At 38.3% G+C, this 15,609-nt stretch overlaps 1 protein-coding gene across 2 annotated transcripts in view; it reads right to left on the reverse strand.

The window, feature by feature from the left end:
* The window catches only part of LOC117400283 (sodium channel protein type 4 subunit alpha-like), a 165,461-nt gene that overhangs the window by 109,008 nt on the left and 40,844 nt on the right, over window positions 1-15,609 (reverse strand). Inside the window, exons 6-8 of one of the 2 annotated variants that reach the window (XM_059023366.1) lie at window positions 12,562-12,653; window positions 9,255-9,485; window positions 404-467 (exon numbers count right to left, since the gene is read on the reverse strand). In XM_059023366.1, the coding sequence (XP_058879349.1) occupies window positions 404-467; window positions 9,255-9,485; window positions 12,562-12,653 (387 nt within the window). Of the gene's footprint in view, window positions 1-403; window positions 468-9,254; window positions 9,486-12,561; window positions 12,654-15,609 lie in introns of those variants that run through there. The other variant, XM_059023365.1, reaches the window with a different exon arrangement.

The following is a 15,609-nucleotide window of genomic DNA, read 5'->3' on the forward strand; positions in this document are numbered from 1 at the left end:
AAATGGCCCCGCAAGCTAGTGCCGTAGCAGACACTGCTGTAAGAAATGGAATGACTGCAATACATTTTGGACTAATCTCTGGGATCCCACAATTTCCAAATCCAAAAGCAAATGCTGTTGCAGAGGTGGCAGAGCATACCATGCAGGTTTAAATAGGGAGACTGTTAGTGCATGTGAGGGGGGAGCCAGTACCACACCTCATAACCAAGGATATAGATATAATCCCAGAGGTAACTGTGCCATTGGCAATAAAGGTGCTGTGATCAACAAAGACAACTTTCACAATCCACCATCTGGGATCTGCTTTAGTTTGGTGGTGGGGTGGTTTAAATTAGTTATTGCACAGAACAGACAATGACATGTTTGCATAAAGCATTCCGAAAAGCCATAATTGGCTACTTACCCAGCATCAGACCCATTTCCACATAGTAAGGGATCCTTGGCTCCTTCTATCTTATAGAAGTTGGCTAAAAAAAAAAATAGAGCATGTTTTTATTATTATTATTATTATTATTATTATTATTATTATTATTATTATTATTATTTGAATATCTTTTTGAATATTCTTCATTGGTTTATAATGTGCATCTGGCCATAGGCAAACTATTGCAAATCAAAAGTAATGCTGAGCTCAGGGTGATTGAATTAAAGAGAGCCCAATGTCGTGTGCAAATTGATTACAGCATTCCATTGCTTCTGTAGTTTTGATTTGTTGTGCATCTGAAATCAAACCATTGTAACTAAACATCTTGGGAGCATTGTCAAAATAGAAAATCAGAAAATCAGTGATTGTTTAATTTAACTGATGACTCTAATAGGCCACACATGCAATTAATTAAAAATAGTAAGAGAAAAGGAACACACAGCCACAAATGGTAAAATGCATGAGACTTTTTAGAAGTTGTTTAAGATGCCTAATTAAAGCACAAAGTGGTCTAACATTTTCACACAAGTGCCTATTGTTTTTATATCACTGATTACTGACTGAACAATGAAATTCTCACACCCAGAGGTTTTCATGCAGGTAGGTAAAAAAGGATATAAATGATACATCTTGAGGTGTTCTAATACATTTGCACACTACTGTATTATCACATACTGTTACTGGATTGTCTTTGGTGGATGAGGGATTGGGGTGACTTGTGCTATAGTCTCCTTGCCCAGTTCCTCTCCCTATCCCACTAAGTTGCTAGAGCTCTTATTTTATCTATCTTCATTTTCACAAGATTTCATTTTCACTCTGTCCCTCTTTAGTGGTTAAGTGTTCATAGGCGACTGGATTTAAGAGGGCTTCAGAGTGCTTTGGCAAACATCCCCAGCCAACGTCAGCTGCCGGCATTCCTGTTGTTAAGCATGTTCCCGTTTGGGCCTCAAATGCTGCAGCGTGGTATTCAGATTGCAGTCCCATGGCTGGAGGTGTTAGTCTGATTGGGGTGATGTTGTAACGCGGCGGAGATAAGAACCCGATGTTGAAGACATTGTCATGTTAACTTTCAGATAATATGGTATGGAGCACACTTTTTGTATAACATTGTAAATTATTTTAAGGGGTGGCTTTTTAGTTTTTTAACTATTCATGCACGACTAGCTTACCAACACATTCACAAACCTTTAACATGTTTTGTTAACCTCTTTAAAAATTAATTTAAAAAAAAAGGATAAATGTTCATCAAATATCAGGACGGGAGGAATTGTAAACTCCATGAGAATGAAATCATTCAACTGGGGTTGCATTTGAAAACTCCATGAGAATGAAATCATTGAACTGGGGTTGCATTTGTTTAAATACACTTTTAAAGAGGTTTATTGCATTATATATATATATATATATATATATATATATATATATATATATATATATATATATATATATATATATATATATATATAATATTATTATACATTTTTTTTTATTAATTACTAAATTGGTTACTATATCCCCTTCGGTCACAAATTTTTTATACATTTTTTTAAAATTTGAGAAGTTGCCCTGTTATAACTTAAAAAAAAAAAAATAATAATAATAATATATATATATATATATATATATATATATATATATATATATATATATATATATATCTATGGTGTGACAGACCAAGGGGCAGGGTGATCAATGAGAGGTACGTAAGAGCAGATGCTTTAATGGGTTGTGTCCTCTCGCAAAATGGTAGCAGCGAGAAGGACTACAACAGACAAAATGTCCACCCAGAAAGACTACAATTACCAGAATCCAGGATAAGCACACAGGCTGTGGTCAGCACACCTGCACAGGGTGTGGCCGGCCTAGATAAAAGGGGCCGGTTCACAACAAAATGGTGATATAGGAGAAGGAGAAAAAGGTTGGTGTTGTGGGAAATTGCAAGAAAACAGTGATATTGCTTTGTGTATGACTTTAGACCGTTTTGACTACCCTGCCGGTTGTAAAATCCTGTTTGTGTATGAGAACTTGATTTGTGGACCAAGAACTGTATTCTGTTTATCCGACACGCTCACTGGAAACAGTGCCAAAATAAACAAAGAGGTACTGCCCTGTTTGAATAGAACTTCCTGTGTGTGACTCTTGTGTTGTCTCCCGTACCAATATGTACACATTATAAAATAAATTCATAGATAGGAAACCTAACATGGTACAAGTATGCACACAGTGACTGCAGGGGGTATACTTACTAATAACACTTTGATTTTAATTAAAATCCCATGGGAAACTGGAAGAAATGTATCCAGCAGCCTCTACAGTATGTACTGCAGGGTGTTGAAAGCTTAGCAGATGCTGCATTGACCTCTGTGAAAGAAAATACCGGGTTCCAGTACTGCTAGGATTAAAGCTACACATATTTCTGTACGTCTGCCAGCCTGTGTGTGTGTGTGTATTCGTGTGTTCGTGTGTTTGCATGTGCGTTCGTGTGTTTGTGTTCGTGTGTTTGTGTGTCTGTTTGTGTGCTTGTGTGTGTGTTTGTTTGTGTGTGTGTCTGTGTGTGTGTTTGTGTGTGTGTCTGTGTGTGTGTGTTCATGTGTGTCTGTGTGTGTGTGTGAGTGTGTGTGTGTTTGTGTTTGTGTGTGTGTTTGTGTGTGTTCATGTGTGTGCGTGTTTGTGTGTCTGTTTGTGTGTGTGTGTGTTCATGTGTGTGCGTGTTTGTGTGTGTGTGAGTGTGTTCATGTGTGTGCGTGTTTGTGTGTGTGTGTGTGTCTGTGTTTGTGTGTGTGTGTGTTTGGTAGGGGAGGGGCTCTTTGCTCACATGGGGCTTGTACAAAACAGCAGGCATTCTGAGAATAAATTGTTAGACAAGTCCTGGATCATTCATCGTTCTCAAACTTTTGCACGGAATGATTACTTGTGTAATATACACCTTGAAGTATTCTTTAATTTTCTTCACTGCCTCACTGATAATAGAGCTGCTTTAACATGTCTAATACAACCACCATTAAAATGAAGATTTTTTTACCCTAAAATAAATCAAAAGAATAAAATAATTTAAAAACTCATGTTACAAAACTAGAAATAAAAATGACATTAGGACATCTCCCAGTGAATGCACTCTCCTGCATAACCATTAACAGGCACAGTAGAACCTCGGAGTTACGAACACCTTAGGAAGGAGGTCGTTCATCAGTCCGAAACTCTGAAAAAGAGTTTTCAATGGGTTTAATAAATATGTACACCTGCTATCTACACTCTCAATCTGGTGAAGTAGTAAGAATTATAAAATGCTACATTTTTTTTCTTGAAAATAATTACACAAACTAGCTTTTTTAAGGAAAAAAGAAGAAATCTATTATGTATCCTTCCACTGAGAAAAAATAGTCCCTGAGGACTGTTTCATTGTGACATATATTTTTTTACTTTTATTTTATTTGCCATAAAAACATTAAATTGAACATTGCAATTTATAGTAACATTTCGAGATTAAATAGCATTTGGAATTGAAAGCACATTTTCCACATCTATAGGCTGCTACCCACCTGACGCGATGTGGCAAGCGGAACTGTGCAGTGATGCGTCAAAATGAATAGAACCTATACTTTTGATAAGTATCTTTCACACGACAAGCGTCTTGTCTCTGCGAAAGTGTCTCATCGCCAATTAAGAAATCGCATCGCGTCTGGCGTGTGGAGACCTTAAGGGAAGAGTCACGGAACAGCCAGCTGCTGCACTGGCACTTGGGGCCGACATTGAGGGAGGGGCTTCTGAGTGCGAGGCCGTGGATGGAGATGTCTTTTTCTAAATCCTACTCCAGGTTTTGAGGTTTTCAAGAGAAGCTGACCAATAATTTCGGAGGCTGTTTTCACACAGATGACCGGTAACCAAAATAATTTCCCTGGACTGAAAACCAGCATTAGATAATATGTGGACAGCAATGCTGCAGATTGAGTGGTTTGTGTAACGTACTGAAAGCCCAGCTTGCTCTGAAATGCGAGGCATCATGTTTCTGAGGTAATTAACACCCACAGGTACTTTTGTATATATATTTTAAAACTGTTGACAGAGCACATAGAATCACCAGACTGGGCAAACATGTACCATGAGTACTTTCACTGTTAATCTTATTGACATTTTTATGTTTTTTTTTTTTTATTTTATTTGCACATTAAACAACAGGGTCACAAACTCCAGATCATGTTCATCTGTATTGATGACAAACGACTTCTGTGTCAAGTTGCACAGGCTCTCCAGTCCGCGGCAAACAAAACAGAATTTTATGTCTAACCAGACCTTGTTTAAAAGCCCAACCTCTGTGTCAGGAGAGAGCTGAATTTTGTTTTAATCTGTTTCTGAAATCCGAGGTGGTGGTTCTGCTTCACTCTCATTAAGAAATTGTTCAAATGACAATCCTCCTAAAAGGTCAAAATTAACTTGTGGAAAGTCACTCATGTTTAATTATTATTATTAATGCGTAGTAATATTAATAGATCAGGTAAGTGAGTAGGTCTATGATGTCATAGTTGTGCGGTAAGACAATTATTACTGCACAGTCATGTGATCTTGTTCAGCCAATTACAGTACTTAATTTATCCAAGCCATTTTATAATGCACAGTAATGCAATACTCGTATTGTTAGGGATGTAAAGTTTTTAAAACAGTATTATAAATGGAAAAAAGGCTATATTTAAGATACAGGTACTGTAGCAAACACACAGATTTCAAAGTCCGGAAAACATGGGTTAACATTGTGCTTGTTTTTATTTTATTTTAAACACAATGCATTCCTGCAGCTTGCTCAGTCATTCAGCCTCCTTGCTTGTAGTTGCTTTGAAATCTTCCTCACCTTTGTCTGGATATATTTATTGGCACAGCAATTGCCTTCTCCATGACCAGCATGGCACTCATAAGAATGCCTATTTGGTTGCTGATTGTAACCCTGAGGTTCTACTGTACTGTATTTCCATGTATCTGTGAGCACAGTATCAGAAAAACAATACCCCTGAAGCACAACTTCATGCTGGTACATCATAAGGACTACTGGTCTGTCATCCCCCTCTCACTAGCAGTAAACTCACTGTAAGCTAGTAATGGTTTATTAGTAAGTGGGTCATACAACAGCTGCAGAGGTTCAATGCCCCCCCCCCCCCCACCCCATAACAATTTTATCAGGCTTATGTCATTATATAATCTAAATGAATTCTCCTGTCCTCAACAAATATTCAGTTTTCATTTAAGCACACGGTTGCTCCTGCTGCCTAAAATGAGCATATGGGTTATATCACAGCGGCATTGTTGTATTGTGCCATCTGAGTACAAAACCTTGTAATCCCCTTTGCACTGCATGGTCCCCAGCGGGCCCTTGGACTAGAGAGGGGTTACATAACACTCTTCATTGTGTCTGGTTTGACATGTATTTGAATAGCTGCACTGGTGCCTCTGTGACGGCCTCCCTCAGCACAGTCTCACATGTATATTTAAGAATATGTTACTGCACAACAGGCCCGGCTCCAGCTCCTCTTGGATGGGAGGGCCAATACAGCTGTTGTGTGGGCCACCATAACAGTGATATAGATTTACTCAAGCTATGAACCAATATACCTATTCCTGTTAGCATAGATTATAAAATGCAAAAATGCTTTACCTAATTTAAGAATTAACATACACACCTTGTTTCTTATTAATGTTAAGAAGTAAGAACCAAATAATTTCACCAGAAGTATTTGTAACTACATACTACTGATGCATAGTGCCGTTCAATTATCACATATTCCTATATTTAGCATGCTGCATGTGTTGCAAATAAATTTATAGGGTGGTAGGTAATTCCACAATAAACAAAAGGAAATAAAGAGTGACTGTCACGGATTGCTTGTGGTGGTGATGTCAGACCTGGAAGACAGTGGATACAGACAACAGTGCTGGGGTATGAAACACAGGTTTACTGCAAAATAAAAGGTTTAAACAGACAAAAACATTTTGTAAAAGAAAACGGCGCGGTGGCCAAAACAGACAAACACAACAAACAAACAAGTATCGTGCTGGTGCTTCCAGCAATAGCAATTGTTATGTTTAATTACGTTTTTAATTCTCCTCTCTCCCGTTCCTTCTCCCTGAATACCCAACCCTGTGTGCATGAAAATTGACTCTTTTTATGCAGCTGTACCGAGACTCGATTGCTAATCAATCATTCAATTGGAATCTCTGTACACCTGCACGTGAACTAATTGTGCTCCCCGTGCTTCCATACTAATTCCCATTTTAATCTGCACATGGAGTGATTGTGCAATCCCCATGCCTAAATACAATTATAAACTTTACATCACCTGTACTACATAACCCACTCCGTGAACCAATACCTACACCAACAATAACACGCCACATACAACATATAACACAAAATACACACAGGGGTGGGGCACCCCTCTACAGTGACTCACCAAATACTAAGTGTTCTTTTAGATGTGTTCAGTGCCTCTCTGCCATCCATGTGTACATCACTTGAGATGAGGTCTTTATCATCTCTACCTCTTTTGGCTATGTACAGTCTTTTTTATTCCTTTAAACTTAAAAATCTGCCTTTCCGTTCAGTTTACTTAAACTACTGTACAGATCAGTATAATTGTTTTATTTTTTCTTCCTTTCAACATTCCAAAAGTAATGAAAAAAGAGAACAAAATAAATAAATAAATAATGGAAGCATCAGTTTTCTATTTGACTTGGAGAACTCCTTAACAACATCTTTCATGTTTAGGCTCATAGTGATAGCTTTCTCTTTCTGTCATGAAGCATGGACCGATGAAAAGGGGTGAGCACTCGTGACAGAGTGGAGAAGGGGTTTTCACATGAAGCTCTAGATACATCAGTTATTAAAGCTGACACATACATCTTATGCAGCAATGGAAATGCATCTGTACGTCCATGCAGAAGTTTACAAACTGTGGCACAGTCTGCATCGTTGTTGAGTATTTTTAAGCAACATAGGTTTAGCTGTGACAAACTCACTGGCCATGTCATTTTTGTCAACAACATACTTTGCATTCTGTGGTATAGTCTTCATTATATCTGCTAATGTAGGGTGTTTCTGTAGACTGTATTCAAATAGCTTTATGAAAAGCCCACTTGTAAAACAGTCCATATCCATTTTATATACTATCCCTACAAAGGGGGAGTAAATTGACAACAAAAACACGCACTATCTCTCCAACATAGTATCTGTTTTTCTCCCCTTGTTTGGGGCCTAACAGAGAACCAATGGTTTCTCCCATTGCCCGTCTCTGCTTAAACGCACTCCAAGCGGCAACATGAAGGCAAATCATTGATATAACTAAATAAAATGAATGAATGGTAAACAATATGTATTTCCTTCACAGCAAAGAGTTTGATCATTTCAACTGTTATACAGAACAGCACTAATCTCAACTCACTAGTCTTTTTCTTCACTCTCCGTTAACTTCCCTACAGAACCTTCTCTCTCTCACTCTCTCTACGGCTTCTTAAACTAAATGTGAGCTTTTCCATTTGTCAAATTGAAATAGAGAAGGCGGGTATTTTTGGAATAATGTGACATGATTTGTGAGTATCTACATTCAGGCGTGTCAGTCAGAAGAACTATTTGTAAATACTGGTGACAGGTTGAAAAATGTATCGGATAAAATTAGAAAATGAAACAGGGAGCATAACATACAGTTTTGGCCCACCCAAGTTCACTCTCCTTAACGGTTAAATCTTTTTTTTTTTTTAACCGCTAAGGAGATTGAAACTTGGGTGGGCCAAAGGGACATTTGGTGGTGCAGGACCCACCCCAGGACCCCCCAAGCGTTGGCACTACTGCACAATGTTATGGCCCCACTTCATCACAATTCTCCTGAATCGAGACACTGACCTGTCTAACCTGATTATTGTAAATCGGATAGATCTATCATGATCTAGACCTCCCAGTCTTTCACATTCACACTTACTGTTTTTCTAAGTAGTTGCATTATTCTGCTCTTCCACAAATTTCTTCTGTGGATAAAACTTTCAATCTGCAGGTTATTGTTCTTTGTATTGGTATTGACAGTGTTTTGCTGTGTTCATGCACTGGTGGTAGAGTATGTTTTTAAACATTCCCTATCACAACCTGATAAACACTCTCTTGTCTAATGGAAAGACCATTATTTATAAAGCAAAAGAAAATAAACTAATAATAAACCAACAAAGGAGACGACCTCTTCAGCTAATGCAATAATCCCCCATCAGGTCCAACACTAAGAAACCAGTGTTCTCCACAGTAGCACTGAAGCTTTAGCAAGGGCCAGGGATCCCTGAGTGCTGAGACTCTTCATTGGATATTTATCTGTTCCAACTGTAGCCTACATTTTCATCTTCATGAATTATATATATTTTTTTCACATAAAACTTAACAGCAACACTGTATAAAAGAGAAAAAAACATTCCGACCGGCAGTACGCCTCCAGGGTAATTTACATATATTATATCCACAACGATAATAAAGGGGCTAGCATAGTCTAAATACTTTTAAATGCATCAATATTTGGGCGAGATGCTTCAATTAATAATTTACAAGAGTCAGACAAAAAAAAAAGTCTTCCATTTTGTTATTGCTCCTAACACGGGTGTTTGTATGGATCCAACTAGAATGGATTTTAAATCTCCAGTGTAAAAGCAGTGAGTGACACTACAATGGCAACACAGTGGTTCTGTACTAACGGGAAACGGTAGTACTAAATAATACAATGTGATGCCACTTGTTGAATTTATGCATTCCACAATAATAATGTTCCCTCATGCTGGTACTAGTGGTTAAAAGAATAAAAGGAGGTCTACTTGCTTTCATTCACGATGAAATCCTCATAGGACGGCCAGTCGTCCCCCCAGTAGAAGGTGCCATTGAGGGAAGTGTTTAATTTCTCATAGTCTCTGACACACTTCTGACGAAGGTTGCCCATGAAGAGCTGAAGACCAATGAGGGCAAACACACTTAGGCAGAAAACTGTCAGAATCATCACGTCGGACAGTTTTTTCACAGACTGGATTAGTGCGCCTACAATGGTTTTCAAGCCTAAAAAAACAGAGGTAGAGTTAATGAAACATGTTTTACAAGCGAAGACTTATTTTACACCCCCTCCCCTCCCTTGTGTTCTCACCTCTGACCTTCCACTGTTAAGTTACAATTAGTGCAGCTAAATGAAATTGTTAAACACATTGATCCTGTCATCCCCTTTCCTGACCCTACCTTCATTTCGAAGCACTCCGTCATGGCCTGCTGTCCTACTCAAGGTTATAGTTAACATGCTACACCTAATCCTATTAGAACTGTCTGGATCCGTGCTCAAGCCTTATTAAACGACATGCATCTGGTCGATGGTCACCCTTTTGAAATGGGTTTGGCACAAAATATACAGTACAATGCACATATACACGTACAAGACAATGTTTTACAGAATGTGTACAGGATCCTTTCACATGAGGTTCTATTCTAATGATCGAAAGACCTTTATCTTGTATCGCACACGTCTCTCCACTGTATTTTATTTATTTTACTTTTTAACATCTGCCACAAAGAAATGAATTGTATTGTATTGTATTGTGTTGTATTCATAGCAATGGAATATGATACAAACGTTCTCCCTTTGCACACGTGTTGATTTCACTGCTTGCAGTATAGGTGAGGTATTTTGTAGTCCTCGTCTTACATTAAGTCTACAGATATAGTCACACAAATATAAATGCAGTTTTCTCCTGCAATTTTCTAAGAGTCACTAAATCCTGCCACATCAGTTTCTCTATGGAATGAACCTCCAAGTATCTCCCTAAATTATTATTATTATTATTTATTTCTTAGCAGACGCCCTTATCCAGGGCGCCTTACAATTGTTACAAGATATCACATTATTTTTAAATACAATTACCCATTTATAAAGTTGGGTTTTTACTGGAGCAATCTAGGTAAAGTACCTTGCTCAAGGGTACAGCAGCAGTATCCCCCACCTGGGATTGAACCCACGACCCTCCGGTCAAGAGTCCGCAGCCCTAACCACTACTCCACACTGCTAAATACATTGGCACATTCACAGGTATATTTCAAATCTATTACTTTAGGTAAAATAAGCTTCTGTTTTAGTGATAGGCTGGCATGCTACACAATGTTATATTCTTTCTTAAAATAGAAAAAGATGCCTTTTAAAACAGGCTAATGACATTCCTTACTGCTGGAACAGTAGGGTATTGAGGCTCTTAATGGAACAGTAGTACATCGCATGAATCCCTAGACAAATCCCACCACAAACAGAAAACAGAGAAAGCCAACCCCACACAACCACCCTACAGAACATGTTCTACAAAACATCTTCCTCTTCACTCTATGTGCAATTAACATCAGAGCACAGAGAAAGCCATCTCCACACAACTACAATGTGCAATTAACATTGTTAGTGTTAATCTGCTCATCCACAACAGAGGCTGACAATAAACCAGTGTTTTCTTTATAGCCAATGTTGTAGTTCTTACTCTGCATGTTGAGTTTCAATATCTCATTGCTTTAATGTATCACTACCTTTCCTGAATGATTTATTTCCATGTATTTACTAGGCTGCTGAGATGGAAATAAGACTCCTATTGCACAGCAGTTTCGCCGATTGCAGGTTTTACTACAAACTTGATCAGCCACAGTGTCTAGGTAACAAGCTCAGGTGCGTCTTATTAAACTCGTAGTAAAACCAGGAATGGATCAAACTGCTGTGAAACAGGAGTCTTACTTCCATCCCTGGGCTGGATGGCAAGACATATAATCTATTGATGGACAGGCTTAATGCTAGATTTTCTCCAAGTGGTAATAGCCAAAAAGTACCTGAATTTTTCACTTCGCTTATCTGGGTTAGCTGCAGGGTGGATGAAGAATCCTTACTAAAAGATCTGCAGTGGCAGTGGCCCAAACCAGGCAATTCTAAAGTAATTATTCTGTACTGCTGTGCAATGCTAGCCAGTATGGTCCATCATATCTCCTCTATGGGCTCACCATATAAAAAGTACATGTTGCATGTGTGAGTTATGTAGAGCACAGTATATGTACTGTCATTAACAACCCAAACAACACAACTTGACTGTAATTGCAATCAAGCAGTGTTTGGACTGCAATTGGATTATAAGTAATCTGAATGAATTGTGTTTGCAAATGGGATTCTGTGCAGTTTAACTTATTCTTCTACATATCTACTGTGCAGGTGGCTGTGAGAGTGCTGAAGCCCCTGGGCTCCAGTGCTTTATGAAGCATACAGCGGGACCCAGATTAAGAGCTTGAAACTGATTTCTTGTGTAAGAGAATCAATTGTGAATCAGGTTCTGCTACATGTGTTCAGTATGTCTGATGCTTAAAGTGTATCTTAAAGGCTTCCTATAAGAATACATGCTTTGCTTTTAAAAAGGTACTGTAATGTATCATTACAATGATAAGATAACACATTGCCCCTAGGGTCTGTATATATGTATGTATGTACTGTACAGTGTGCTAATGGAGTTTGTATTGGGGTTTGTTTCCTTGCCAGCACCTGCTATGGATGGCTTTATATACTGTATATACAGTTTACCATGCAAACTCTGCTAACTGTTCATAATGGCCATGCTGCTTATTTGTTAAACACCAAGGCTAAATGAAACCTGCTCGCAGATAACACTCATGAGTCATGTCTGCAAAACAGACAACATCCCTCTGAAAAAAGGAATACAATTAATAGATTTTCACTTCTTATTTGATATGGGGTTATAAATTGACTACAGTGTGGTATATATATATATATATATATATATATATATATATATATATATATATATATATATATATATTTTAATGAATAAAATCCAATCACTAAACAAGTTCAGCCATAGCAGCAAGTCTATAAGTCCTATGAATGATAAGGGATACCAGGACAACATCAGTATGTTTTCTGGTTGATTTTTTATTTTATTTCTATTGTTTTTGTTTTTTTTTCCTTTATAAGCGTTATTCTATTCACAGGTCTCATTTCCCACACCTCTTTGCATTCCCAGCTCTACTTGATTACTTTTCTATGATGACTCAATAAGGAGATGCCGTGTGGTTTATTTTTAATGGCAGCCTTAGTGTTTAATGCCGTCCTCACCTGGAATGACAGAGATAGTTTTCAGGGCTCGTAGTACTCTGAACGTTCTTAAGGCTGAGACATTGCCCAGGTCCACAAACTCAGTAACATATCTGCAACAAGCGAGAGCCACATACAGACAATGACAAAGCAGCATGAATCAAGCCAGCACAGTGAGGGGGAGAGAATGGGAAGCATCTGAGACAGAGCGAGAGAGAGAGAGCTCTACTTTCGTATTACAACCTGCTTCAACAGATTGGGATTCCTTACCTGGGATTACTGAAATAGTTTTCAAAGCTCTCAGGACTCTGAAAGTTCGAAGAGCTGAAACATTGCCTAGGTTTACAAACTCTGTTACATACCTGCAGGATCAAATCACAGTTATTTTGAAGTGCAACAAGAAGAAAACATCTTTTACTATTCTTATTCTTATGTAGCTGGTGGTGCAGACCATGAACCAAGCATTCAGGCTCCTTGAAGAACATCTCCTGCACAGATCTCCTATGTTAAGGGTTAAGACATCTCTGACACTGTGGTCGTGCCCTGTATCTGAAAATGCGCAGAGCAGATCAAGCAATTTAGACACAACTGATTTCCTTTCATAAGGAAATTTCATCCGGTTTGATCATTTCACTGATTGAATTTATGAAAATAATAAATAGGATGACAAGAATGGGGCAGTTGCAGATCAGAACTGGTGTAATCTTATCCTTCTGTTGTACTGTTGCCTGTCTGTTTATCTTATTAATCAAAGCCAATAGTCAAAAAGGATCTCTTCTATTGAATATCAGGACTCTGTTATACTGGATGAGAATAATGCAGAAAACACGCAGAACAAGTGAATACCAGATGGGTTTCTACGATCGGGCAATTGCCTTTTACTGTAGAAATGATTTGTAATAAAATGACAGTGACCAGGCCTGAAACCAGGGGATGTTCTGCTAATGAGTCTTAATGCTCTATCAATACAATGATCACAGCTGAGGATTTTTCACATTAACAAGTCATAGGCCCTGTAAAGAATACATTAACAAATAACAAATTTGGTTTCAGAGCTTGCTTTAACAGTGCTATACTGCACATTCAGAGCTTGCTGTAACAGTGCTATACTGTACATTCAGAACTTGCTGTAACAGTGCTATACTGTACATTCAGAGCTTGCTTTAACAGTGCTATACTGCACATTCAGAGCTTGCTGTAACAGCCCTATACTGTACATTCAGAGCTTGCTGTAACAGCCCTATACTGTACATTCAGAGCTTGCTGTAACAGTGCTATACTGCACATTCAGAGCTTGCTGTAACAGTGCTATACTGCACATTCAGAGCTTGCTGTAACAGTGCTATACTGCACATTCAGAGCTTGCTGTAACAGTGCTATACTGCACATTCAGAGCTTGCTGTAACAGTGCTATACTGCACATTCAGAGCTTGCTGTAACAGTGCTATACTGTACATTCAGAGCTTGCTGTAACAGTGCTATACTGTACATTCAGAGCTTGCTGTAACAGTGCTATACTGTACATTCAGAGCTTGCTGTAACAGTGCTATACTGCACATTCAGAGCTTGCTTTAACAGTCCTATACTGCACATTCAGAGCTTGCTGTAACAGCCCTATACTGCACATTCAGAGCTTGCTGTAACAGTGCTATACTGTACATTCAGAGCTTGCTGTAACAGTGCTATACTGTACATTCAGAGCTTGCTGTAACAGTGCTATACTGCACATTCAGAGCTTGCTGTAACAGTGCTATACTGTACATTCAGAGCTTGCTGTAACAGCCCTATACTGCACATTCAGAGCTTGCTGTAACAGTGCTATACTGCACATTCAGAGCTTGCTGTAACAGTGCTATACTGTACATTCAGAGCTTGCTTTAACAGTCCTATACTGCACATTCAGAGCTTGCTGTAACAGTGCTATACTGCACATTCAGAGCTTGCTGTAACAGTGCTATACTGTACATTCAGAGCTTGCTGTAACAGCCCTATACTGCACATTCAGAGCTTGCTGTAACAGTGCTATACTGCACATTCAGAGCTTGCTGTAACAGTGCTATACTGTACATTCAGAGCTTGCTGTAACAGCCCTATACTGCACATTCAGAGCTTGCTGTAACAGTGCTATACTGTACATTCAGAGCTTGCTGTAACAGCCCTATACTGTACATTCAGAGCTTGCTGTAACAGCCCTATACTGTACATTCAGAGCTTGCTGTAACAGCCCTATACTGTACAGTAGCTTCAGATATTTCCGTTACAATGTGCAATCGTTCTGAACAGTCCATGGCTTTGTTGCTTCTTATTTAAATATTTTATATAACATGTCTGTATAATATTTCAGTGTTTACTTTTATTGCTACACTGCAGGAGATGTTCAGAAAGACCCTGGCATTGTGGTTTCAGTTTCCACTCACAATCTAATAGATCACATTAGTCCTGTATATTCACTGCTAATAAGCTTGAAGCAAAGAATCCCAATCTATTCAACTTCTTTGATAAATTACTGCTAATTACCATGACTATTGCTACTAATATTAATAATATACGCCCAAGTCAGAGAGCCACTGAGTAATACTGGTCACATGATAAAACACAAACCCTGTATTTGTTTTGTTCCTAACACATGGAAACAGAATATTCAGCCACATTTTAGTAATGATTGGACAAAACATCTCTGCCTTTCCTGAAAAAGTTAATAACACATAAATATGACAGGATATCAAACAAAACAAAACAAATTGTGGTGTACTGAACAGAAGAGGAGCCACACACATTACAGCAGGAGGCTTCCCTGCAGACACTGCTTATCACAAGCCATACATGTCTCAGATGCCCTGTACACTCCCAGGAGAAGTCTTTACACAGCCTCCTTGACAACAGGCTACATCCCTGTCAGCTATTCAATGGACTATTGAGCCATTTACGTATATACACTGTATATATTTTTAACTTCCTTATATATATATATATATATATATATATATATATATATATATATATATATATATATATATATAATTGGCTCTCTTTGGTTTGGTTTTGCTATGCTGTATATTTTAGTTTATC

The sequence above is a fragment of the Acipenser ruthenus genome, chromosome 4 (genome assembly GCF_902713425.1).
Source record: "Acipenser ruthenus chromosome 4, fAciRut3.2 maternal haplotype, whole genome shotgun sequence".
NCBI lineage: Eukaryota > Metazoa > Chordata > Actinopteri > Acipenseriformes > Acipenseridae > Acipenser > Acipenser ruthenus.